This window comes from Pleurodeles waltl, chromosome 3_1 (assembly GCF_031143425.1).
Source record: "Pleurodeles waltl isolate 20211129_DDA chromosome 3_1, aPleWal1.hap1.20221129, whole genome shotgun sequence".
Taxonomy (NCBI): Eukaryota; Metazoa; Chordata; class Amphibia; order Caudata; family Salamandridae; genus Pleurodeles; species Pleurodeles waltl.
Window position 1 is genome coordinate 1452370733 of NC_090440.1, and position 26731 is coordinate 1452397463.

General features: G+C 42.7%; 1 protein-coding gene across 1 annotated transcript in view; it reads left to right on the top strand.

Moving 5' to 3' along the window:
- SORL1 (sortilin related receptor 1) overlaps positions 1 to 26731 on the top strand; it is a 669532-nt gene that overhangs the window by 320629 nt on the left and 322172 nt on the right. Inside the window, exons 28-30 of the mRNA XM_069225024.1 lie at positions 5307 to 5438; positions 19909 to 20040; positions 21752 to 21886. Of these exons, the coding sequence (XP_069081125.1) occupies positions 5307 to 5438; positions 19909 to 20040; positions 21752 to 21886 (399 nt within the window). The remainder of the gene's footprint in view (positions 1 to 5306; positions 5439 to 19908; positions 20041 to 21751; positions 21887 to 26731) is intronic.

A 26731-nucleotide genomic window follows, 5' to 3' on the forward strand; every position in this document is an offset into this window, starting at 1 on the left:
ATAGTACAAGTATTTCAAAATATACCAAGAATTGCAAAATAACATTTTTTTGTAATTCATAAGTGTGATGCAAACAAAGATTTAATAGGAGAAAAACAAAGTAGAACACTTCACTTGGGGATGTGCAAATGACAAATATTTGCAGAAACTTGATTTCAAAACATTTTATGCTATATAGTTTTATCAGTAAAACCACATCAGTGGGAAATTTTGTGAACATTTCCATTGAAAATCTGCTGATTCCAAATAAGTGTGTTACCACTTCATGCTTCCGGTATGGATTTATTTAAAGTGATAGATTTATACATGATTTGAGAAACATTCCCCTGATTACAGTGCAGTTAATGAACTAAGAGGCAAGTCAGCTGTCATGTGTAATCTATATGTGATGGGATTTGAATTATATATGGAGCAAATGTTTAGTGTCTTAAATCAAGTAAAAGTGTTTTTGTACAGCAGGCATGCTAAACTCACATATTTGAAGGTGCACTGATATGCGACATAGAAGAGAATAGCGGCTGAATTAAATTAAAATATTTGCCCAGGATTACATAACTTGAAACCAGTTTATGGGTCAAGAGCATTAGAATTAGGTCGCATAGATGATTTAAGTCACTAGTCCTGCATGTCTAGTAACATTTTTATGATTTTTTGAGGCCTGCACTCGCAGTGTAAACTGTGTAGAGAATTCATCTGCATCGGGCTTTGAGTAATGTAGACTCTTCCTTCAGGTCTTAATAAATGTTATTCCGTACCTTTCTACTCTTTACACTATGGCTTCAGACATCTGTGTTATAAAATGTAATAAGCCATGAATACCAGCTGTATGCTACCATATGCAATCCCTCCTTAATATAGAGCCCCTCTTGGGAAATGTAAAACTATTGTCTAATTAAGGTAATATGTGTAATTTACATGGCTAATTAAGCGATGTAGTAGACCTTATGAGACCATGTGTCTCTCCACAGTGAACTGTAAATTACAAGTTTTATTAGAAAGCAGAATTTCTTGTATGGGCCAGTATACCCCACTCCATACCACTCTCATTCCATTGTGGACCATGCTGTTCAGAAGTCATAAAAAATGTCTTAGGTTGATGTAAAACAATCTACTATTATCTGTCTATCCTTTATTTTCTTTCATTCTACCCTTTATCTGCAACACCTTCTTAATCTTCTAAATTCTTGTCACTCACAGTTCTTTCTCTTGTGCATATTTAATAAATGTGATTGAAACATAGCATTTGAGATATACACAGAATCGCGGAAAGACTAAAACTGTTAAGCCTTCTACAAAAGAGTTGTTTTTTAAATTTTTTATATGGTCTGCCATGTCATAGACTTTTGGTTAAACTAACAAATAAATGGTGTTGTGAAAATATTAAAATGCAAATACCTTACAAGGCGAACAGCTCAATCAATAAAGTAGTGTGACAAAAGTGTATTCTCTAAAATACCTGATGAGAAGTTTTTCAACTATGTTAGTGGGATAAAATAATTTCTTAATGTATATTTCAAAGAACTAAATCACCTAATTTATTTGACTTCTCTTTTTGCTTCCTTGTCTCAAGAGGGAGGTGTATTTCTTGAAGTGAATGTGGATAAGTGCCCCACTTGTTAGGGTTCAAACAATATCAAACGCAGGAGGCTAGAAACTTATTTATCTGTGCTACAGTTCATCAGAGGGAACCTTCTCTAATTTGGTGAATAGATATGACCAGAATTCAAAAAAGTGAACTCTGAGGTGGTTGTTGGTCTTTGACATGTTCTTCTCCGACTGTTCCATATACCAGAAGATGTGATGTTCTGAAAAGATTCCTAAGCTATATTGAGGGTGGAGATTCACAAAACAGGTTCTACTAATAGTCTGTTTTACAGAGATCAGCAAAAGTATCCTTTTGAGGATGCAAGGACCCTCACCCACCTATGTGGCATGCTTCATCCTTGGGTCCTGCTCCACTCTTAGCGGGTACTGTAATGCCTAGTGGGCCCCTCAACCAGGGGCTCTATAGTGGTCAGCTTTTTCCTGCCCTTGGTGAGTGATAGTGGATGAGTGATGATAGTGGGTAACGAGTGCAGTGGCATATATTAAAATGACCTAGAGATAGACAGTGTTTGCTCCTTTAATTTTTGTTGGTGGTTTATGGTAGATTAAAAACTGGTACAAACCAATTAAACAACAGTTATTCTTTGGTCCTTGTGTCTGGTCTACATGGTTCACGCTTTGCTGCCTACCTGGGCCAGATGGCTTTTCTTCGGGAACCTAAATGTCTGTAACTCTACTGTCTTCATATGTAGCCCAGTGTATTGTATCTATTACTTTGTTTAGAACGTTTGGGTGCAAAACCCACAGTGTCCTAAATTGTTGGAACTCATGTCCTCTGGAATTGGTGAACTGCTATCATAGCTTATGATGATCCTCTTGGGAAGCAGAAGCTCAGCAATCTCTGTTAGCTGATTTTATTTGGTGAGCCTGCAGTTCAACCTGCTGTTGGTACATGGGAGCTCTCCAGTAGAACTGCCACTTTCAGTGGGCTCAACTGTGAGATGTCTTAAGGACAACACCTGTGTGTCAGACGAGGTGGCCCAGAACTTGTGACAGATAAAGGATACCATCTTGAGGTATGGCTGCCACTGAAGCCTTAATCTGGGGTTTTCCAATGCTGCGTATCTCCCAGGCATCCACATGGGTGTCCGTCCTCCCTTTAACCAGACATTACTGCTTTGACACGCAGGTTTGCTCTCATTCGTGTTTCTTGCCCTGAACGTCACTCTCAAGGTACCAATGGGCGTGGAAAAACCACAGGAAGGTCATAATTAGCATTCTTACTCAAGTCCTAGAATATTTGGGCAAAGATCGCCTTTCCCTCAAATGTTCTAGGTGGCTTATTTACTATTGTAACTATTCTGGGAATATTTTGGGGTAAATGATAAATTCCTCCAAGTATTTTTAGAAAGGGTTTAAAAGTAGTAATTATGAATTGGAGAAAATGCTGCCTGAGGGTGTAGCTCAGGGAAAAATACTAGGAATACCCATGTTTGCAGAGAAGGCCATTTTACTTGCCCGATCTGCAGGATTTTCTATCTCAGTCAACTCCTTATGAGCGCCACATATTGAGAGGTTCTCATTTGTTATTGAGTCAAAAGATTTGAAAAAGAACGTTGGAATCATAGAAATAGGTGCTATGTTTGAACTGGATGCATTGCTCCTTATTTATTATAACCTTGAGATGTATCATAAATCAGTTTGGTTCATTTGGTCTAATTGGGGATTTAATAACTCACTTTATTGCTTTTAAGTGTGACTTTGAACTTAGTTCCATACACTTTCAGTATGCTGTGCCTATCGCCGTAATGTGCTGCACCACTGCCCATGTCTTAGTTTCTTTTGGTTTATTGTTTGGATGTCCAGATGGATAGGGAAGATCAAGTTGTTCCCATCATTCCTTTGCAAAAGAATGTTTGCCATCTACTGTGATGCATTTATTTCTGTTATCTTACTCTTTTGTTAGATGTGCTTTGTGATCTGCTGCAGCAGCTATTGCTGGACATATTTGTCTTATGATAGCTACTGTCTCTGTTGGGTGTACCAATAGGAATATAAGGGGTCATTCCGACCCTGGCGGTAAAAACCGCGAGGGCCGTGACCGACGGAAAGCACCGCCAACAGGCTGGCGGTGCTTTCCTGCCCATTCTAGCGCCGCCATGGAGATTCTGACCCCCTTCCCGCCATCCTGTTTCTGGCGGTTTTTACCACCAGGAACAGGATGGCGGGAACGGGTGTTGTGGGGCCCCCTAACAGGGCCCCAGCATGATTTTCACTGTCTGCTTAGCAGACAGTGAAAATCGCAACGGGTGCAACTGCACCCGTCGCACCCCTGCAACACCGCCGGCTCCATTCGGAGCCGGCTCCTGTGTTGCAGGGCCTTTCCCGCTGGGCCGGCGGGCGCTCCTTTGGCGGGCGCCCGCCGGCCCAGCGGGAAAGCCAGAATGGCCACCGCGGTCTTTTGACCGCGGTGCGGCCAGATGGCGGTGACCGCATGGCGGGCGGCTACCGCCGCCCGCCGCGGTCAGAATGACCGCCATAGTGTTTGTTTTCTAATATCGGAAAGTCTGAAATCCCTCCATGGCAAATCTGTGCTCCGGGTGGCACATTCTGCAGGTTTTAAACAGTAACTTTTGAATGGGTGAGAATTGGTGTTCTAGTATTAGATTAAACTGATGGTTATTGTTGTAAAATGTAACACCCACCTGCATTAACTGCCATTGGATTTTCAGGTCCCACTATTAACAGCAGAACCCCTCTGGGGCAGATTTCTGAGTAAAAACTATACAGTGACTCTCAGATGACTTTTTTGTATTATTTACAATGTGTTCATTTGAGTTTGTCGAGAGAGGCCAGCCAATTGCACGTCTTGTGAGACAAACATTATGTGCTGTTATTGGACTGCATTGGATCCTGTCTTGAGCACAACTCATTCAATTGTGAAACAATTGTCACAGCATGAAGTGTCTGTGCGTAAGAGAAAACGAACCAACAAAATAAATGAGGGACAGAAATTGAGTGAGGTTGAAAGAGAAAACAAGGTAAGGTAGAGGAAATTAGGGAGAATAGAAAAATGAGGGAGGGAGAAAAAATGAAGAAAAGACAGAATGAATATGAATGGACAGAGAAAATGAATATGGCTGAGTGGAAGTGACTGAGTGACACTGTGAAAATGAGAGAACTATGGAAAATTAGAGAAGAGAGAACATTGGAAAAAGAGAGACAAAGTTAGTAAGATAGTCAAAATCAGACATGGAGTCTCAGAAAATGAGAGGCAGTGTGAGAACCTGGGTGCCGGAAAATGAAAGTACAAATACAATTAAAGTAGAAGAGAATGAGTGTGTCCAGGCTAGAAAGGTGTGTACTGACAGTAGCATGACTGACCATTACTCTGATCAAAAAGGCAGGCATAATACTGTCTTTCATGTGCCCCTTTCTGTAGCTTAGGCCATTATGTTCTGCACAGTGCCATTAAATAGAGGCATAGACCCACTCCACTGCCAGTAATGGTGAGTAATGTTTATTTGATGAACTTTTGTTTTAGATGTTGTGCATGCTAAAATGTGTGGACGAGTAGAGCACAGAGTAGATCTTTCAGGAGCCAGAAGTGTACTTGGCATTACCTAGACTTGTTAAATATCATAACCACCAAAGAACATGCAGTTTTTTGTTGCAAAGAATTATTAGAAAACGTATTTTTTTGTCTTTCTAAATGAATCCAATATTGATGGATGCTGAACATCACATTCTTATATGCGAAGACCCTTTGTGTGCCCGCTATATGGACTTTATGTGCAAGAACCGGCAGCAGTGTCTATTCCGCTCCATGGTGTGTGATGGCGTGAAACAGTGTCGTGATGGCTCGGATGAAGACCCAAGCTATGCAGGATGCTGTAAGTCTGAAAATGTCTGAATTATCCCATTGTATTATTTAAAAAAAGGAAAAGCTCTGTGCCCCATCCTGAGGGTTTGGAGGGTAAGGGTGTGAATTGTGTGTTGGCAGTAGGCCACTGCTCTTTTTGTTGATCGCATGTATTGTGAATCAGTTATGAGCAGTAGTCTATATATGTAATTATTTAACAAAACCCCTCTATGGCCCACAGGAGTACAATATTTAAAATGGATATTACACAATAGTCCTATTTTGATGTTGAATATTTAGCAGCATGTAATCTTGTGATGCATAAAAGTATATACATTGTCCACATTGCCTCCAGTGCTTCAATTTACCAGTGCACATGACATTAATTCCTTTTGCTTTAAAGTCCCTTTTGTCTGATACAAATTTGCAAGTTAATGCCACTATTTTACATTCTAGTGCATTTGCACAAATTAGGCTATGTTTGGATCCAAGAATGACAGGCTTTGCAACTACTAAAACATGCATCAGTAGACTGCACTTAGACTCCAACCAACATGAATATCAGTAAGAAAACGGGAGCAAGTTCAGTTTTAAGTCATTAAAATCATTCCAAAATAATTCCCAAAAATGTGCATTCATTGTAATGTGCCTATTCTTTATTTTATAAAATCCATCACAAGGGGTTTCTCCACTCAAGCTGCAGAGCATACAGCTCCAGCTAGCAGTGTTTAAAAAAAAATATGGTAATCTCAATGTTCAATAATTATAATTAAATGTATGGTTATTAATTCACCTAAATTGCAGAAAGGAATAAGTTAGCAGCAGGAGCTCTTAATTTATTATTCACCTGTCCTTGTGAGGAATGCCTCATTATGCCATGCAAGGACTTTCTAAACAAATATTTTCACAGCTGGTGACGTCCCTAGCATAGACAGGGACACCATCAAGCATTTTTTAATGATGTAGACTGCTGCAGGGATTACAGCAGCCCTGCAGCAACATTACAAAAAAAACAGTAAGTCTCCTGGGTTATTAAAATAAAGACCCCAAGAGAGCTTACCGTATGTTTTAAAGCACTCCGAGTTGGAACTCTATGCTCTTAAGCTGGAGTTCAAATCCCCCCCAGAGGTGTTTTCTATGGCTGTTTTTTGTAACTTGAAAATGCCTGCCCCCTCAACCCCCCCCCCCCAAAAAAAAAACCTCACGTGTTGATTTTTTTTATAAGGTCTTATTAAAACTTTCAATGACAGTCACTGTTGATAAACATTGAACTGCGTCAATTAGTGAAATATATATTTCATTATAATTTCGGAACTTTTTTGACAAAGACAATACATGTGCTTGATACATGTTGATGTCTTGACCCCTTCATTAAGCCAGTTGGCCCACTTTTTTATATTTTGGTATTCTGACCCTTTCACAAACTCATTAGACTTGCCTGACCTAAAAAACTAAACTTATATTCAGCCATGCACACCACAGGGTTTTGTATGGATGGCATTATATATATTTTAATTAAATCTTACATGCATTAGAAAAACCTTAGTAATTAACTGAAAAAACAAGGTTAAAGGGACGTTATAGTTAAGTGAAAATGTTAGTTAAAACATACTGTTTTAAACAAACCCCACCACTGAAATTCACCAGTTAAAGGTATCTCAAGTAACTATAACTTGTGCCCTAAAGTAACTATAACTCGTGTTCATGCCATGCACTGCTTATAGCCTCACATATTACATTATTCATGACGTTCTATGACCTCGTTGATAAAATCACTGCGATATCTGAAATTACATCATTGATGACAACACTGTGCACAGCAAAGGCACAAGTTATAATTACTTCATGGCACAAGTTATAGTTACTTGAGATAACTGTAACGGGTGAATTTTATCATTTTAAACTGCTTTAACTGATGTTTTCACTTAACTAGGATGCCCTTTAAGCCTTAGTTTTTTCAGTATCCATATATAATAGTGTGTGTATATATATTTATATATATATATATGTATATATATATATATATATATATATATATAAAATATATTTCTTAGTAGTTTAGCTGTCATGCATGATAAGTATTTGTGTGGATTGGTTAGTAAAAAAAATATTGTATTCAATATATTATACTTATCAGATTATTTTATGTCCATTTAATGCTACAGATTTTGCGGACCGTCAATATTTGAAAACTCAGAATATACATACAGGATTTGGTGAAAGTTATTTTGGATGCTCATGAATACAATACATCACCGTTAGCCAACATAGATATAGACTTCTGATTCAGATTAGATGTGCCTATCTTTATAACACAATTGTAGCTTACTGTGCTAAAACCTTTATTTGGCTCAACTAAAAATAGACCCGAATTATGAATAAAGCAGCAGCATATGGATGCATGTTAATGCCCCTTCTTCTGATAAATATTTCTACAAACAAGTTCCTTATCTCTTGAATTTAAAAATAGAAACAGCTCTTTACCGGTGGGTGGCGCTTAGTTCTATGTCAAAACTTCGCTCCACCTTAAATTTAACACCACTGAAGCTATGTAAGCCCTTCCCAGGCATTTTGACGTCCGTTTGTTTCCTGTGCCCTTCAACGTGGATCTTAAGTAGTTCTTCTTAGAACACTTTCCACCAAAAAGTCCGATGTCAAACCTTGTTATTCCTGTCATAGACATATATCTGTTTCAGACCTTCACAAGGTCTGTCTGTGGTGGTTAGGGCCTAAGCATGACTTGATGTCAGGCAACCAGTGTGGTCTCATTCACTTCAGTTCCATTAAGGAACGGGAAGCAAAACTCTTAAGGCACTGGTGCATAACAGCTGTTAGGTTTGGTGTTGATCCTACTCTGTCACTTTCCACAACCCTATCCTTGCTTTTAAGCAGCAGATCATCACAGCATAAATAGTGGAGGTACAGGGCAAAGAAAAGGGCAAGAAGCACTGCAAGATGAATTCCCCAGCACCCTCCGATCCTTTTGTAGTAATAGGTTTCCATATTGGTGCCATTGCTTCCCAACTTAAGGTCCTGTGTCCTCACCAGAACCAAAACAAACAGGTGAATATCATTGTGGGGCTGCCTTCACCAGCCCTAGCCATGTTCAGGCTCTTCATCTTCCTTGGTATTTCCGGAGTTGAAAGCACTTGGTGCCAACCTAGAGCAGGTTATAGCTTTTACGCAAGCCATACTGGCCAAATTCTGTCATTCTCCAGTTCTTCCTGGTGTGTCTTAGGTCTGAAACCTTGCGGGCCTCAGACTGGACTTGTCCCGGCAGGTCCTCCTACTGTGCTATGGGACCCCATAGATCCTCCCTCTGGCATTGTTCTGACTCCTACTTGTGCACCATTTCCAGCACTGTTGGCGCTAGCTTTGGAGGCCCTTCTAAAGATTGAGGCCATCCTAATGCATTCTAGTAGGCAGGCACAAAGGCCTTTAAAAGAATCTCAATAGAGATCTTTGCCCTCAAAACAAGCATATCAGCAGGCTTGATGACATTTTGGTTCAGACTCGAACCACACAAAAATGCTGGATAATGCCTCCATGGCGGCATTGACAGTAGTGACACCACCAGTTAGATCCCTCCTACTATGACAGATGCTGGAGACTTTCTAGCCCTTCAGAATACAACTGGGCTTAATTTCTCCCCAGATGTGTACTTGGAGTGTCCTTCAAGACCCTAACAGAAAAGTTGGCCTCTTTCAAGGCAGTTCTATGAAAGGTTGTGAGTTTCTTGAGTCTTCTCTTCCAATGGATTAGAATACAGGAACTTTCCTTAAGAAGATTCTCCTGACTGCCTCTTCAGCTTCAGAGCCATTGCTTCCATTTAAAACGTCACTGATAGAACGAACACTTGCTGCATGAGACAAATCCTCTTCTACTCTGTTCTTTGATGATCTTTCAGGTTGTCCATCGTCATTGTCTGGCAGCAAGAGAGCCCACATTTCTGTGTGCTCTTCTCTCCCCTGTGAACCTTGTAGTGCAGGCTACTTCCTACTCCAAACAAACACTAGGGTTTGTGACGTGACCTGCAGATACATGTGTTTTGCGTACTCATGCCATCTAGTGTTGGGCTCGGATGTGTGCAACTTTTTTCTTTTTTTCTTTGTAGAAGTCTTTTGAGTCACGAGGTATAGACTCCTTCTATGAAGGGTAATGCACATGGACATCGGCTCTGTGGTTAGATTGTTTTCTGTCCGACATCTGGTTTGCACATGCCATTGATCAATCTCCGGGTCGAAGTCTTGTGTCATTTGTCTCTGGAATCGCTCAGTTTATCCTCTCTTACTGGTACAGGAAGCACTATCTACGGTCAATTTCTGCTGGTCTCACTATCTGGTTACTGACTATCATTGTGTCTGTCCTTCGCTTCTTTATTTCTTCATTTCTTCTTGTTGACCATGATCAGTGATGAAAAGGACTCCCTTCCAGTACTGCCCTCAGTATCACTCCAAGTATCCTTGGGCTGACCAGCACCAGGTCTGCAACCTTCGTCTCCTGAAAACCCAAAGGGTGTCTGATCAGCCTGCCTCGCCTTCTATTCAAAGAGAGACTACGGTATCTACTTAATTGGTGGTTTGCATGCAGAAAATGCAGCACCAGGAAGATGACATCCCTGACATCTTCGGGTATCGGAACGTCGAAGATCAGTCAGAGACCGACCAATCTGCAGTCAACTCTAAGCAGTTCAGCCCCAAACCCAGTTCCAAGTCATGCATAGAGGACCAGCAGCATCCAGAGCTGCAGCTGTTTTTCTGGCTGCGAGTACAGCCTCCCAGTGTGAGTGCACACTGACACTGTGCACAGCCAAGCACTGCCGCAGTGGGGTTTAAGAACCCACCCTACTGGCTCCCTCCACGGGTCTCCCATCCACCTTTGACTACTGGGCCATGGTCAACACTGACAAAAAGCCCCAGAGCCAATACCGGTCCCTTTACCAGTGCCCAACATGCCTCATAAGCCTCTGTGTTGAGAGCTCTGCTGGCACTGAAACCCACTTTGGCTCTGTAATATCATCTGGCTTCGAAACAAAGCTTAACGCCCAAAAGCCTGCAGAGTGCTTCAGTGTTGGATCATTCGACTCCAAAACAGTCATCAACAATGAACTCTGAGAATTCAGAGTTCCACAAGGAGCTTGACGCATGGCAAAAGATTCTCTCCATCCACCCACAGACTGGGAAGATCTTGGAAAAGTTGTCACCTAAAACACAAGACAGTCTTCCAAGAAGGAGGAAACTGACTTTCAAGAAGCAGCTTGACCTAGAGCCTACACCTTTTCCCAAGCACAGCAAAAATCAGGACAAAGACACAGCCCACTTTCAGCTCATCCTCATGCACATCCTCCTCCTCATCTTCGAATACCACCACCATTGTGTCAGTTGACTGGGAGGAAAACCCCTTGTACCTGTTAGACCCCTATGATGTGTCATTTGACCCTGATCCTAGGGATGACCTGTGGAACGACTATAGTGTCATTCCCATGGTGGACTGTGATCTGAACCTATACCCAGTGAAACTTTCAAAATACAGGGCAACCAGCTACCTATAACACCAAAGGTTACTCCTAAATAAAAACTCATTAACCTGACTGATTGTTTGTCCTTTTATCACTATTGGTCTGGGTTTACTCTAGGGCTTGCCACCCACCATATAGTGTGTTTTTAATGTATTATTCTCTAAATCTAGGTTGACCATATATCTGGCAAAAGCAATAACAGCTACTTGTAAACTTATGCATTTGAGAAAACAAAACTGCGAATAGTGAAGCCACTACCCATTTTCCTTTTGAGTTGGTAAGCCCTTACCCTGGGAGACTAAAAAGAAGCGTACACCATTGATATATGAAAGAAATAAAATAGGAGCTGAAACTCATCCCTGATGAACTCCCCTAAAAATATTTTAAAATTCAGTGCACTCACCCTCTATGCCATACTTAACTGAAGCACTAACTCCCTCATGCCGAACCTGTAAAAGCTCCACTATTGGGTGGGGCAAACCCAACTTATACAAGATTCCCAGAGTTTTGAACGGTTAACCTGATAAAACGCACTACTGAGGTCCATAAAAGCAAGGTATAACGTTTTTTTGTAATTAATTTTTTTAGCAATCGTGTACTTCCCAATCATCAAGTGTAGGTCCAGACATTGCTCTTGGGTCCCAAGTCATTCACTAAATCCATAATGCATAGGGCTCATAATGGTGTTTTCCTGTACCCAAATCTCTATTCTGCGTAAAATAGTGCCCCGAACCTTGACCTTTAAATCCAATAGTTAAATGGGTCTGTAACATTTGGGATCCGTTCTGTTACTTTTTTTGGAAGACGGAACTACGCATGCTGTTTGACTAGAGGCAGGTATACCTTCCATTACAGCAGCATTTAAGACATTAGTAATAGTAGGTCCCCACAGTGAAATATTCTTTTTGTGAAGATCCATCAGTACCCCTGTAGGGCGGGGAGCTTTTTTGGATGGCATATCCTCAATGGCTGCTACAACTTCTTCCAAACAGAGTCTGAATCCCAATGGGAGAGGAAGGTCAGTTATTGTCTGTCTAGCCATGTTTTTCCTCGTAGGAGTAAATCAGGCTGAAGTGATCGTACCAGTGTTCAGGGAGAATATTGGACCCTAGACCCTCTGTGGTCACGGTTTTGTAGCTCCCTTTAATCACAATGTTCCAAAACCTCATGGCGTCCTTCATTTGACATGCCTGAACAAGGTTCTTCCACAACTCTTTCTTGACCTCCATTTTCCTATTTTTAATAGCAAGCTTATGTTCTAGTCTAGCCGTTATCACCGCTGTCCTATGTCTGGGTGCACCTCTAATTGCCAAATAAAACCTCCTGTCAAACCACCCATGATGGGGGTTCCTTACAGGTCTGTGGCTACCATTTGTCAAGTGCCTCACTTCTCAATGGTGGACAGGATCTTAGGTGTTGGGAAGTTGTCTGCCAGCAAATTATCCATAATCAGGCCTCAATTACATTCCAGCAGGGCAATCAAAACAAACAGTATATTGGCTCTTCACCAACTAACACGGAGTCCATTGTTCAGGATGTCTGAATCCCTAGGCCCCACAGGTATGTGGGAACGCCAAAGATCAGGTATATCAAAGACCAGGTCAGTAGGATTGTGATCTCTATGCTTGTGTTCCTTTAGGCCCCCCCCCACAAAATCACAAGAATGAGCCGACAAAGATCACCCGTTACGAAGAAGTGGTCAATTACTGTACCTGAGCCTTAACCCACAAAGGTGGATGCCTGCCTAAACAGATTACCCACCAACTCAGTTGTGTTAATCAAACCATACAGAAAATGGCTTCTGGAAGTTTCACCCCTCTGCGATCTACACCCCAGCCAGATGAACAGTTGCTATCCCTTGCCTCAAAAGGATCTAGCAAATTGGTATTTATGCATATTTTAGCATTAAAATCCCCACCAACTGTGACATGTAAATCATTTAATATGATAGCGGATCTATATTTCAGAGTGGACAGAACTGAAAATAGAATATTAATTTGGCATCCTATTACCTACACACAGTTGTAGAAATTAACAACAAAGAAATTAAACTTATTTAGAAGAATAACCCACACAAGTGAAATCCCCTGATGTTTGCTTACAGCTTGAAAGGCGTTGTATATCTTAGCAATGCAAGTCAAGGACACAAGCCCTGCTGGCTCTCTGCCCAGGAACACAGATAGCAGTCACAGAAAAACTAGCATAACCATCCCATATGATATCCCCAGGGGACCCAGTCTCCTGCATCATCACAATATCAGATGGTGAGATATATTCTGTCCAGTCCTCATCCTGGAGCTTGGTTTCAAACCCTGCAATATTCCAGCATACAAGGTGGAACAAGGAATCTGCTCTAGTTGGACTTAGCAAAATAGCATATGCAGTTTTCACACAAATAGCAATAAGCTATTTTAAAACTGGACACAGTGCAATTTTCAACAGTTCCTGGGGGAGGTAAGTGTTTGTTAGTTTTGCAGGTAAGTAAACCACCTACAGGGTTCAAAGTTGGGTCCAAGGTAGCCAACCATTGGGGGTTCAGAGCAACCCCAAAGTTACCACACCAGCAGCTCAGGGCCGGTCAGGTGCAGAGGTCAAAGTGGTGCCCAAAACACATAGGCTTCAATGCAGAAGGGGGTGCCCCGATTCCAGTCTGCCAGCAGGTAAGCACCCGCGTCTTCGGAGGGCAGACCAGGGGGGTTTTGTAGGGCACCGGGGGGGGACACAAGTCAGCACAAAAAGTACACCCTCAGCGGCACAGGGGCGGCCGAGTGCAAACAGGCGTCGGGTTTGTAATGGAGTTCAATGGGAAACCCAGGGGTCTCTTCGGCGAAGCAGGCAGGCAAGGGGGAGGCTCCTCGGGGTAGCCACCACCTGGGCAAGGGAGAGGGCTGTAGTGTGGTCAGTTTTACGTATATTTTGCGCATTAGCTTCAGGCTTTAGGCCTCTGTGCACTTTGCCCTAAATATATTTTATTCATTTGCTAACAGCTTAGAGCCTCTGTGCCCTTTATTCTAAATGCTTTTTATTAGGCTTCGTACTGTTATTTTTCAGAATAGCCAGTTCTACGGTGTTGTTTTTTATTCATATCACACTGTTTTGCCTACTTCAGCACTGGAGTTCTTCATAACATATTCACTCTGTGCTTCAGTCAAGGATACAGTCTGGTACATTGCCGATAGACGTGGTAGGAGTCTAGACTTGCCATTCCTGCGTAGGGACATTTTGTGATCACGATGACATGTTAGTTACAAAATCACTTCCTTGTCCCAATACATGCAATACATGCAAGAGGGAGATTCCGACCAGGGAACCACAACTAGACGCTGACTGCCTCGTTGCAGATGCTGAACCAGATCACAGGCCTTTGCTCAGGTATGAGTGTGTCCGTCTCCCTAGTGATACAGAAAGGCAAGCTAGAAGCTTAACATGCTGTGCTCTAAATAGAACCATCAGAGGGAGAGTAGAAATGGTTAGGAATTATGATAGCTTTATTTCTATGTTTTACTCTCCTGGTTACTATATCAATCCTACTATGTTGTATTGTTCTGGTTATTGCGGCTCACGCCTTCATATCTAAAATAGTCGTTTTATTAAAACATTATATAAAACTTATACTGTCTTTGTCATTTGTATATGAGACCATATTGTGAATGAGAGAGTTGGTTTGGATCTGAGTGACCACGACTTCCCTGAGAAGTTCCAAAGATGTCATGCGCTCGGCTGCCCAATCATTTCTTCCCCGTGGGAGAAATGAGGCACTGCTAGTTAGCCGGAGCAACAACCGGATTTAGGGTGACAGAGTTCCTTACAAGTGGGTCAGACTCAGTCCCCCACACCGTTATCGATCCTGCTGCCTAGAAATCCAGTAGTCTCATTCAGGATAATGAGAGCCCACGCGACAGGGCCACCTGGGGGTCGCTCCTGCACTGGAGGATCGGATCCTTCAGGTCCTGGGGGCTGCGGGTGCAGTGTCTTTACCAGGCGTCGGGTTCTTTGAAGCAGGCAGTCGCGGTCAGGGGGATCCTCTGGATTCCCTCTGCAGGCGTCGCTGTGGGGGCTCAACTCTGGCTACTCACGGGCTCGCAGTCGCCGGGGAGTCCTCCCTGTAGTTTTGTTTCTCCACAAGTCGAGCTGGGGGTGTCGGGTGCAGAGTGCAAAGTCTCACGCTTCCGGCGGGAAACGTGTGTTCTTTCAAAGTTGCTTCCTTGTTGCAAAGATGTTTCTTCTTTGGAGCAGAGCCGCTGTCCTCTGGAGTTCTTGCTCATTTGCTTCAGAGGTCGCTGGACCCTGTGGAACGCGTCGCTGTTGCAGTTCTTTTGAAGTGGGGGAGACTGGCCGGTAGAGCTGGGGCCAAAGCAGTTGGTGTCTCCGTCGTCTTGCAGGTTTTTCAGCTCAGCAGTCCTTCTTCGTCTTAGGTTGCAGGAATCTAGTTACCTAGGTTCTGGGAGCGCCTAAATACTCGATTTAGGGGTGTGTTTAGGTCTGGGGATTTAGTAGCCAATGGCTACTAGCCCTGAGGCTGGCTACACCCTCTTTGTGCCTCCTCCCTGAGGGGAGGGGGGCACATCCCTAATCCTATTGGGGGAATCCTCCATCTGCAAGATGGAGGATTTCTAAAAGTCAGAGTCACCTCAGCTCAGGACACCTTAGGGGCTGTCCTGACTGGCCAGTGTCTACTCCTTGTTTTTCTCATTATCTCCTCCGGCCTTGCCGCCAAAAGTGGGGCCGTAGCCGGAGGGGGTGGGCAACTCCACTAGCTGGAGTGCCCTGGGGTGCTGTAACAAAGGGGGTGAACCTTTGAGGCTCACCGCCAGGTGTTAGTTCCTGCAGGGGGAGGTGAGAAGCACCTCCACCCAGTACAGGCTTTGTTACTTGCCACAGAGTGACAAAGGCACTCTCCCCATGTGGCCAGCAACATGTCTGGTGTGTGGCAGGCTGCTAAAACTAGTCAGCCCACACTGGAAGTCGGGTATTGTTTCAGGGGCATCTCTAAGATGCCCTCTGGGGTGTATTTTACAATAAAATGTACACTGGCATCAGTGTGCATTTATTGTGCTGAGAAGTTTGATACCAAACTTCTCAGTTTTCAGTGTAGCCATTATGGTGCTGTGGAGTTCGTGTATGACAGACTCCCAGACCATATACTCTTATGGCTATCCTGCACTTACAATATCTAAGGTTTTGCCTAGACACTGTAGAGTCATAGTGCTCATACACCTATGCCATCACCTATGGTATAGTGCACCCTGCCTTAGGGCTGGAAGGCCTGCTAGAGGGGTGACTTATCTATACCTATAGGCAGTGTGAGGTTTGCATGGCACCCTGAGTGGAAGTCGACTTAGTCATTTTCTCCCCACCAGCACACACAAACTGGCAAGCAGTGTGTCTGTGCTGAGTGAGGGGTCTCCAGGGTGGCATAAGACATGCTGCAGCCCTTAGAGATCTTCCCTGGCATCAGGGCCCTTGGTACCAGGGGTACCAGTTACAAGGGACTTATCTGGATGCCAGGGTGTGCCAATTGTGGAAACAAAGGTACAGGTTAGGGAAAGAACACTGGTGCTGGGGCCTGGTTAGCAGGCCTCCGCACACTTTCAAATCATAACTTGGCATCAGCAAAGGCAAAAAGTCAGGGGGTAACCATGCCAAGGTGGCATTTCCTTACAGGGGGGCATTCAGACAAGTCTTGTAGCCAGCAGACAAGAAAAATGTCCCAGCCTCGGACAGGTGCAAAAGGACCCGCACTTGGCCCTGACGCTTCCTGTGCTGCGAGACACAAGAGCCCAACCTATGTGCTGTGGCGTGCTGTGCGGCTGGAGGTGCAGCTTCTCAGCTGCTCGGGATTCTGGTGCCCGTAGTCCTGGGCTGGAGTGCGGTTGTGGTGGCCTTATTGTTAATCCTTACTTTATTAAATTAATGACAAAAATACATTAATTGAGCTTGAGTTACTAATCACTAAATATTAATCCTCATTTTATTAAATTGACACCAAAATGACAAAAATCCAATCATCAAAACCTGAGTTACTAATTATTAAAATTTAAAGTGGGAAATGTTGTCTAAAGATCAAAGCACTAACTGTAGACATACAGTTGTGCAAGACCTCAGCAAAGTCGAAACATATGGCTGTCCGCCATGTAATGCTAGTCAGATACACAAAGTAGATTGGGCCTGTTCACTGCTTACGTCCAGACTTGTAAAAACTTTGGAAGAAAATGTCTGAGAAGGTAAAGTTCATTGGGGCAACACAGTCGGCGGTGTCTGAGGAGGAGACGTCATTGTCGAAGCAGAAACTGTACAAAGTCGCTGGGAAGAGTTCAGAATTCAGCTTCTTCATGGAAGTCTAAAATCTCAAGAAGGATGAAGCTGCAGGCTGTAGCCAGCAAGAGCTTCATGAGGCCGGAATTCCTTCTACGGGGAGCTGCTGAACGGGATTTGATGCTCCATAGAAGAACTTAGCAGGAGGTACAGCAAAGTCTGGCCGAACGGCGGCGCACATTGCGTGGATTGGTAAGCTGGTAGGTTTTAGTCTCCTCTTGGTTCTCAGAGCACGTTTTAGTAGAAGATTTTCTAAGTCCCAAGTTTTGGATATGGACTGTATAGTAATGTTTCGCACCATTTCCAAGGACCCAGGACTGGAGGGTCACCACGTGGAGGGTCAGAACTCACTCCGGTAGGGCCCAGGTGCGGGTTTAAGATTGTTGGAACATGTTGTATCCCTGAGGCTGTGATCAGGGGGCCAGCAACTAACCCTTGGGTTCACTCTGGACATCTTGGATTCAGACAAAGAAGGTGGTCCGAAGAGGCAGGGCAGTCCTGAGAGCACAAGGCAGGCTTAAGGCAGCAGGGCAGTCTTCTTGGTCCCGCAGGGCAGTCCTCTGAACTACACAGTAACCATAGGCTGCAGGTCAGTCCTCTGTCCTTCAGCAGGTCCAGAAATGAATTCAAGAGTGGGCCTGAGATCCCTATTTTTATACCTTGTGTACCCCCCGTGAAGTGGGTGATGCTTCATAAGTTTTCCCCAACCACCACGATTCTGGAATTAATTTCCTGCCTCCCGGACCTGGTCCCAGCCTGTCTGCAGGCACAATGGCTAGTGTGAAGGTCTTTGTGTGTGAGCCAAGGCAGTGTTTTTGAAGATCAATTTAGGGCTGTATACAGTTCTGACTACCATCCTGCCAACACCCAGTCTTTCTATTGTGTGCCTTTCTGGGAAGACTATACAAAGGCAAACTGCCAACTACACCTAGGCATGTAAGCCAAGAAACAGGCTACAGATGCCAAATGGTTTGGGCAAGAAAATGCCAACTTTCTAAAAGTGCCATTTCCAGATCTGTGAGTTAAAATCCGACTTTACCTATAAAGATGATTTTATAATTCCTTAGACACCAAACATGATGGTTCCACATGCTCCCAAACAAAGGTTATTACTTAATAAATGTAATAAAATAACTCAGTGTTACTCTGTGGGAAAGATGGGCCCACCAGTAGTAAAAAAACAAATTTGATTTTTTCACTACCAGGACATTTCAATTGTAAAGTACATTATCAGGTTTTTAATTACAGTGCAACCTTCCCCAAGGGCTGTCTAGGGTCTACCTTAGGGGTAACAAAAATTGAGTTGTACACTTGGCATAAGGTTTATTTTGCTGAGTCACATTTGCAGTTTAAACTGCCTATGGGCTGCAGTGACATACATGAAACGTTTTAAGTGGGTGGCGCAATAAGTTCTGCAATCCCACTTGTAGCATATAATTTACAGGCCCTGGGTACAAGTAGTACCACTTTACTAGAAACTTAAAGTAAATGAAATGTGTCATTTGGGTGTAAGCCACTTTTAACATGCTTTAGGGAGTGAGCACTAGCACATTAGCACTGGTAAAGTGCACAGAGTCCTAAGGCCAACAAAAACAAATTCAGCAAAACAGGAGTGGAGGAGGCAAAAAGTTTGAGGGTGACTGCAGAGAGGGCAAAGTCCAAGAACCTGTATCCACAATAGCCCTGGCCTTAGGACTCAATGTCTTGTTCCCTTCGTTTTTTTCCTTTTTTTCCCCTTGTTCTGTCCTGTAGCAGCAAAAAAAGAAAGCCGTGACAAAGGTCACCCTTGTTTTTATTTCAGAGAGGGGCTGTGAAAGGGTTCTCATTGTTACTTTTGATGCTCTTGGTATTTGTTTGTAAAGACGTTCATGCACAAACGTTGGGAACCTAACTTTGATGGAGAGTCCTATAACCAAGGCAGTTACAGGGGACAAGACTGCAGCGAATGATTTACAGGACTGCAGAGAATGAGTTACAATCCTTCTGTACTCAACAAACCTAGATCACCTATTTATTGTTATTGCTTGCCTTGAAGTGGTATTCCCCTTAGAAAAGAGATACATTTGCCCTAAATATACTGCCATCCAGCTAGAGAAAGTGGGCAACTTTACTTATTCAAACAGAAAGGAGTGCTTAGGCATGCCAGTGATGATGGATTTGGGCCAGTCATTGTCAAGTTTTAACCCTTACGATCGATGTATTTTCACTTGCCTTGCTTTCCAAGTCTCAAGCTGGAAGAGCTACAGAGAAGAGAGGGTTTGACTGCAATATAAGATTTGAATATCTCATTTTATCATTGATGGAAATGACTTGACTATGGTTTTCTCCATGGTACTGTCAGATGTGCTGTTAGATCTAGGGTGATGGATGCCAGTACAACAAATAATTGTCAGACTTCCTTTAATATATTTAGTTAATTCACGCATGAGGGTTTGTCACTGATACCTGATTACAGTTAAAGCAACCAAGAAATGTGATGCTTACAGTCTACAGGATTCAGTGAATGTACCTATGTGTTATTAATGTGCACTCACTTTATTGTATACTACTACCTATTACAGAATACAGGTTTTATATAATTTCTTCCAAAATAGTTTTGCCAAACACTTTATGCCAGCATATATAGCTTTTTGGTCACAGTTGAAATATACATTTTGTTGGTGTTTAGCTGATGGCAAGGAGTTCCAAAGAACCTGTGATGTGCTGAGCTTTCAATGTCAGAATGGAGTTTGCATCAGCCTCGTCTGGAAATGCGATGGCACGGATGATTGCGGAGATTATTCTGATGAAGCAAATTGTGGTGCGTATGATTAGAACTGAAAAACCTGTCATGTTCTCTATTTCTCCTGCATACCTAATACATTTTAGATGAAAATGTATTTTGAAAAATAATTGTTGATTTTAGAACTACATACAAATGGACTTTGCAAATGTATTTTTATTTCTGAGTTATTATTAATGCAGTTATATAACCACTGTTGTGCTCCTCCACGTCCTCAACCTTCTCACATTGTTGCTGGGAAGAATATTGTCTTGCAAACATGTCTAAAGTGCATAGCTGCCATTTTATGATCTTATAATGCCATGGGCCAAAGGCTGTTAAGGGTTGTCTGTTATTGTTCTCTGATGTTTTAGTGCACTGTTTACTGTAACCTGCTCTTTTGGACCTTAGACTGTGAAAAGGCACTGTTTGGGCCGAATATTCACAGTTTGATATATTGTGATCCACCATTTGACCAGTTACTGCTTCCATTTTCATATCCATACAGTGGCTATTAAGAGGATCAGCCCTAAGATGGAGTAGTGTACCTGTGTTGAATGGTTTTCTAGGGAGAAAGATCCAAACAAGGAGAAGAGCTTAAAGGGAAGACATGATAAAATAGGAAAGTACACTAGCAAAATAACTGCATGATAAAGCAAACAGTCCTTTGCAATGGATAAAAGAAACAACTAAAAATCAATAGTATAGGGGAATTGTTTTGCCTAAATAATATTCAGGTTAGCAAACTGTAGTAGCACATAACTGCTCCTTTGGTAGGAGGTCATTTTGCTCTCTGTTACTCCCTAGAATTATATGAATAACAACTGTTAGAAAAAACGTGTTATAATGCAACTGAACATGCAAAGGGCAGCACAATTCCTAAATGTTGTCATGACCACATTTAATAGAAGCTTAGATGGAGCAAGTACCTATGAGCCAAGAAGTATGCACCTCTTGCCTTGGTTACGGTTTTGTTGCCTGGAGCTTAATTTATGCTATTAGAGCCAATATACAGATTGATTTTGCCCTCTTCTCCTAGACACCTGTGTAATATCTGCTCAGAGCAGCACACTGTAATGCCCCATCCCTGCTGATATTGGAACTGTAATATTCATTGTCAGAACAGCCTTTGCCTGTACTTATGTTCAATCTGCCAGAATGTTTTCTGCCCTACTCTGATCCTAACCTTACAGAAACCTTTCTTAAGGCCATAATTCAAATATATAAAAACATGAACTTTTGTAATATGACTTCAGTTTCAATGTAGGCAGATGCTGTGACTTCTGGTGTTAACTGCAGAACCAAGACCTAAAAACATAGTCTGAAGTATCACCATATTCTGCTCTGGTGCAGACCAGGATATCTGCTTCTATGACGCATTCAGTGTTTGTGGTGCCTGAATTTACTTAGAGCAGCAGTGTTTATGATAAAGTAAGTTGCTTCCTTTAAAACGCCTCCTTAAAGCAGAGAAAGAGAATCTCTTCTTTCTTTTAGGGATTCCTTTCACAAAGAACATTGACAGAGAACAGTGCTTTGAAGAAGTGAATGTACATTTCAGGGACACTGCTTTTTTTTGTTTTTTGTTTTTACTTTTACCAGTTTACTTAATTGCCTTCACTCTTGTCCAAGATTACAAGATGGCACATTATTCAATGTTTTTAATGAGTTTTACTAACTCTGTAAAAAAAAAAAAAAAAAGAAAAGGTGTACCAGATCTAAATCTTGAATATGCCCATTTATACTTTGTCAGATACCCCAACTGAAGCCCCAAGCTGCAGTCGCCACTACCAGTACTTTTGCACGAATAGACGTTGCATCCCTGCAAGATGGAAATGCGACGGAGAAGATGACTGTGGTGACTGGTCCGATGAAAAGGATTGTGGAGGTAGGAAATGCAGGTGTTAGAATGTGTCAGACTGAAGATTCCCCCCTCTCAAAAGTTGTGTGATGACCTGGCAGAATACTTTGACGATAAGATTTGCATGATTCTAGAGGATCTTGGGACGCCATTTGAGCACATAACACTCTACTCTATTATCTCCTTTAATAGGAATCTAACTGTCTGTGATAAATTGACAGCCAGTGAGGGTGCGTTAAAGGATCGTGTAAATGGAGTTAACTGGTTGGAGCTTACTCCTGAGGAAAATTTTCAATCTCCAGGTCAACAGATCTTATCGGGCTCCTTTTTAAACCCTATACCACTCAAGGTATGGAAAGAGCTGGATTATGAACTCGCCCCCCTTGATCTGGTGACTGTGTAATCAGTCACTGGAAGCGGGGGTTGTTCCCTCTATGTGGAAGAAAGCCATAGTTACTCCACTCCTGAAAGAACCATCAGCGGGATCCCCCTGTGCTGAGTAACTTTAGACCAATATCACTGCTCCCATTTCCGATACAAATTTTGGAGCATTATGTTAGTAATAAGGTTTCACAATATCTGGAAGTACAAACCCTCTTAGAGGAAGAGCTGTATGGGTTCAGACCGGGGCATGGAATCGAGGCTGCCCTTCTTGATCTAGACGCATTACGGCAGAGGGTGGATAGAGGCCAATGAAAAATGTTAGATCTGTAGGCGGCCTTTGACACCGATAGCCATAACATTTTACTCAGCAGGCTGTCCGGAATAGGTGGACCAACCCAGAAATGGACTGAATCTTACTTAACCGACCATTCCCAGGCTGTTGCTTTACCCCCATACTGTTCTCATTTTCAAAGTCTAGGGTCAGGAGTTCCCCAAGGTTCAGCCTTGAGCCCAATCCTGCTTAATATCTACTTGAGACCCCACATTGCTCTAATAAAATCATATGATATTACATTAGTTAATTATGCTGCTGATTACCAATTGATCCTTTCCTTGAATGCACATCAGCAAAGTACCCTGGCAAATTTTCATAACTGTATCTTAGATATTGTTAGGTGGATGTATCAAAACTCTCCCAAATTAAATGGGGATAAAACTGAACTCCTTTACTGTTCAGCTAAGAACAAACCCCATGTAGATCTCACAACATTTCTGGCCCATTCCTCTGGAGAACGATCTTATTCTTGCTAGTGTAGTCTATAATCTGGGGCTCCTTTTTGATGACAGGCTTTCTTTGGAGAAGAAATTGCTGTTGTTCCAAGAAGAAATGAAATAAAATGTTTACCTAGAAACATTTCAAAAAAGGGCTCTGAAGGCACAAGAATACGCAAAACCCAGATTTGCTGGAGGTCTGACCAGTATAGAATACAGAATTGAAGTGTATAAAATTGTTTACAGGGCTTCTGCTCCCCAATAGTCGGTGTGACTCGGGACTACAGTTATTTGAATTATAGCTCTTCAATATTGAAACAGTGACCCTTGGGCAGAGGGTCTACCAGGTCAGCACGACTGGAAGAATCAAATGAATTTCAAATGTTTATACAGGAGTGATTTGGGAAAACAAATTGAGGGCTTAACTAGTTTCCCACGTAAACCGTTATGGAAGGCAGCATCCCAGTACTGTGCAAGTTGCTATTGTCGACTGCACAGACAGTGACAGCATCATTGGTGATGAAGCCACCAACACCAAGCATCATATTGATTGATTGATAATTGACACCTCCACTATACACAGTAAGCAAAGGTTCTGTGGATAATCTCATCTACTACAGTGGAAATCCTCTTTTTGCTGCTACTTGGAAGCCCCAATGTCCTCCAGACAGTTGTTCCTGAAGACGTCAACACATGCCATTCCATATCCTGGATTCGGAGGCGGTAGTGGACTTCATTGATCAAGAAAAGTTTCTGACATGTATTACATTCCTCCCCCACTGGACATCCAGTACATATCAGAGGGTGATCAGAATATAGAAGATCACCATATGACAAAGATGTTGGAGAGCATTTCCACAACCCCAAAGGTTATGACGAATCCACTTGCATGGCTTACTGCTAGGAGGTCGTAGAAAAGACTGTAATTATTCTTATGAACCTAGGTATCCTTAAAGAGGTCCACACTTCATGTAGCTCCCTCTTACATTCTTAATTACACTGCAATGGATAATGGAGACATTCCAGAAACTAGTTCTTGGTCATTTCCTTTCCATGTCCCACAGGCACTTGCCCGGCTTCTGCTCCAACACGAATTTCAGCAGCAGCCTCAATATCCGCTACCACTTCCTCACCAGCCACTTGAATCTTCTAAGGTACTGTGCACTTTCCCTCCTATTCTAACGGACACGGAAGAGGATGACCACCAGGCTATTGACAGTTAAACTGATCCAGAAGAGGAGGAGGATGGCAAAGCTGAAGAGAACCATAAGGGGTCAAACGTGTAGTTCTGCTATTTATGATAAGGATAGAAGTCAAATTCACAATCTGGACAGTAAGGTCATCTCCATCGCATCAACCTCAATAAAAGCAGCAAGTGTGGCCTTCAAATATGACATGTCTTTCAATTGCTCCACTTGATTGGCGAGGACAAGTGAGAGGAGGCGAAATCCTTGGACAATGAAAGCACTAGCACATCTGCAGCCTTCATTAATACTGCAACCAATGCCAGGCTCTTGGCGACTGGCAGTCTGTGTGCTCAAGAGACAAGGCTAGCTTAATTTCAACTCCTTTCATTCCTGAGGTATATGTCAGTATCTTTAACATGTCCTTGGATGGGCAAACACTATTTGGAAAGCATGTGGATGACACTTTGCACAGCATCAAAACTGACATGGATAGTGCATGTTTCCTAGGTGCCCTTAGGTATAGATAAGACCATTCAACCTCCTTCCATAGTTCAAGACAATCACAGACATACAGAGCTGCCTACATCCAGTATGGAGGACAAAGCTGTCAGTACTATCCATAAAATCAGGATTAGACCAGAAATGTTCCTTGAGCAAGAACACAGGCCTCCGAAATCACCTGAGATCAGCAGGCAAAAACTGTGATGCTTGTTAGCTATGCTCCTGAGATAACAAATGCACTTGAGTTACCTGTGTTGCCCGCCTCACAAGCCCCTCTTCCCCCCCCCCCACAGGCTTTTGTCAGAGCGATCACCACCAACCACTGGGCAGTCTGGGATAACTGGAATGCCAATCTGAAACGGAGCGCCCTTGTAACTTATAGAGAGAGCAGTTTCCAGGGGAATGCAAACATTACAAAAAGAACAAAAAAACTGCCTCTGAAGAATTAAGACTTACTAGGACATGCCTAATTTTGCTTTGATGCCAACTCTTATAAATCAAGGATCCAAAAGGAATAATCAGAAACATATATCAACCCCATATTTTTATTTGCAAATACTTCATTGTGAACATGATGATATTACACATACAAACATTCAAGGCTAACAACTATGATCCTCAAACTTAGTAATTATTTTTACTTTTAGACCAGATTAACCCTAGTATCTCATGCCACAAAGCTGAAACATAATCACAACTTCCATACCAACATAACCAATCAAACACAAACAACATTGAAAAGGAATATCATATGACCATATTTACATCAAAAGGACTGCCATATGAGCATTGATTAAGATCCAATTGAATTCCAAGATGACAATTCAAAGATAATATAATAATTTGTTAACAAAAATCCTGCATTTCATCGATAATGAAGCATTTTATTGTCCATACAAGATGTCATGAAATCTATCAAATTTAACAGCAGTGGTATGTCAGTATTGGAGAACAGGTTAATGAAATCCATCCATACAGATGATCAATGTTTTAAACTGCAGTCCAATATAACCACCAATGCGCGTTTAGGTGGAATCCCGCACAGGCAGGAACCACTTTCCTGAGGGTGTAACTGTTAAAATAAGGGCAGGATACCAGGCTTATAATCCAAACTCCGTAGGTACTCATAATGATGTAACCGGTCAAGGGACAAACCAGGTGTGCTCTGCTTGCGAGTTTAGAAATATCACTGTAAGGAAATGCCTCCTTGGCATGGTTACCCCCTGACTTTTTGCCTTTGCTGATGCTAAGTTATTTGAAAGTGTGCTGAGACCCTGCTAACCAGGCCCCAGCACCAGTGTTCTTAGTCTCCAATATTGGCACAACCCTGGCATTCAGGGAAGTCCCTTGTAACTGGTACCCCTGGTACCAAAGGCCCTGATGCCAGGGAAGGTCTCTCAGGGCTGCATCATGTCTTATGCCACCCTAGGGACCCCTCACTCCGCACATACACACTACTTGCCAGCTTGTGTGTGCTGGTGGGGAGAAAATGACTAAGTCGACATGGCACGCCCCTCCGAGTGCCATGCCAACCTCACACTGCCTCTGGCATAGGTAAGTCACCCCTCTAGCAGGCCTTACAGCCCTAAGGCAGGGTGCACTATACCACAGGTGAGGGCATATGTGCATGAGCACTATGCCCCTACAGTGTCTAAGCAAAACCTTAGACATTGTAAGTGCAGGGTAGCCATAAGAGTATATGGTCTGGGAGTCTGTCATACACGAACTCCACAGCACCATAATGGCTACACTGAAAACTGAAAAGTTTGGTATCAAACTTCTCAGCACAGTAAATGCACACTGATGCCAGTGTGCACTTCATTGTAAAATACACCCAGAGGGCATCTTAGAGATGCCCCCTGAAAACATACCCGACTTCCAGTGTGGGCTGACTAGTTTTTGCCAGCCTGCCACACACCAGACATGTTGCTGGCCACGTGGGGAGAGTGCCTTTGTCACTCTGTGGCCAGTAACAAAGCCTGTACTGGGTGGAGGTGCTTCTCGCCTCCCCCTGCAGGAACTGTAACAC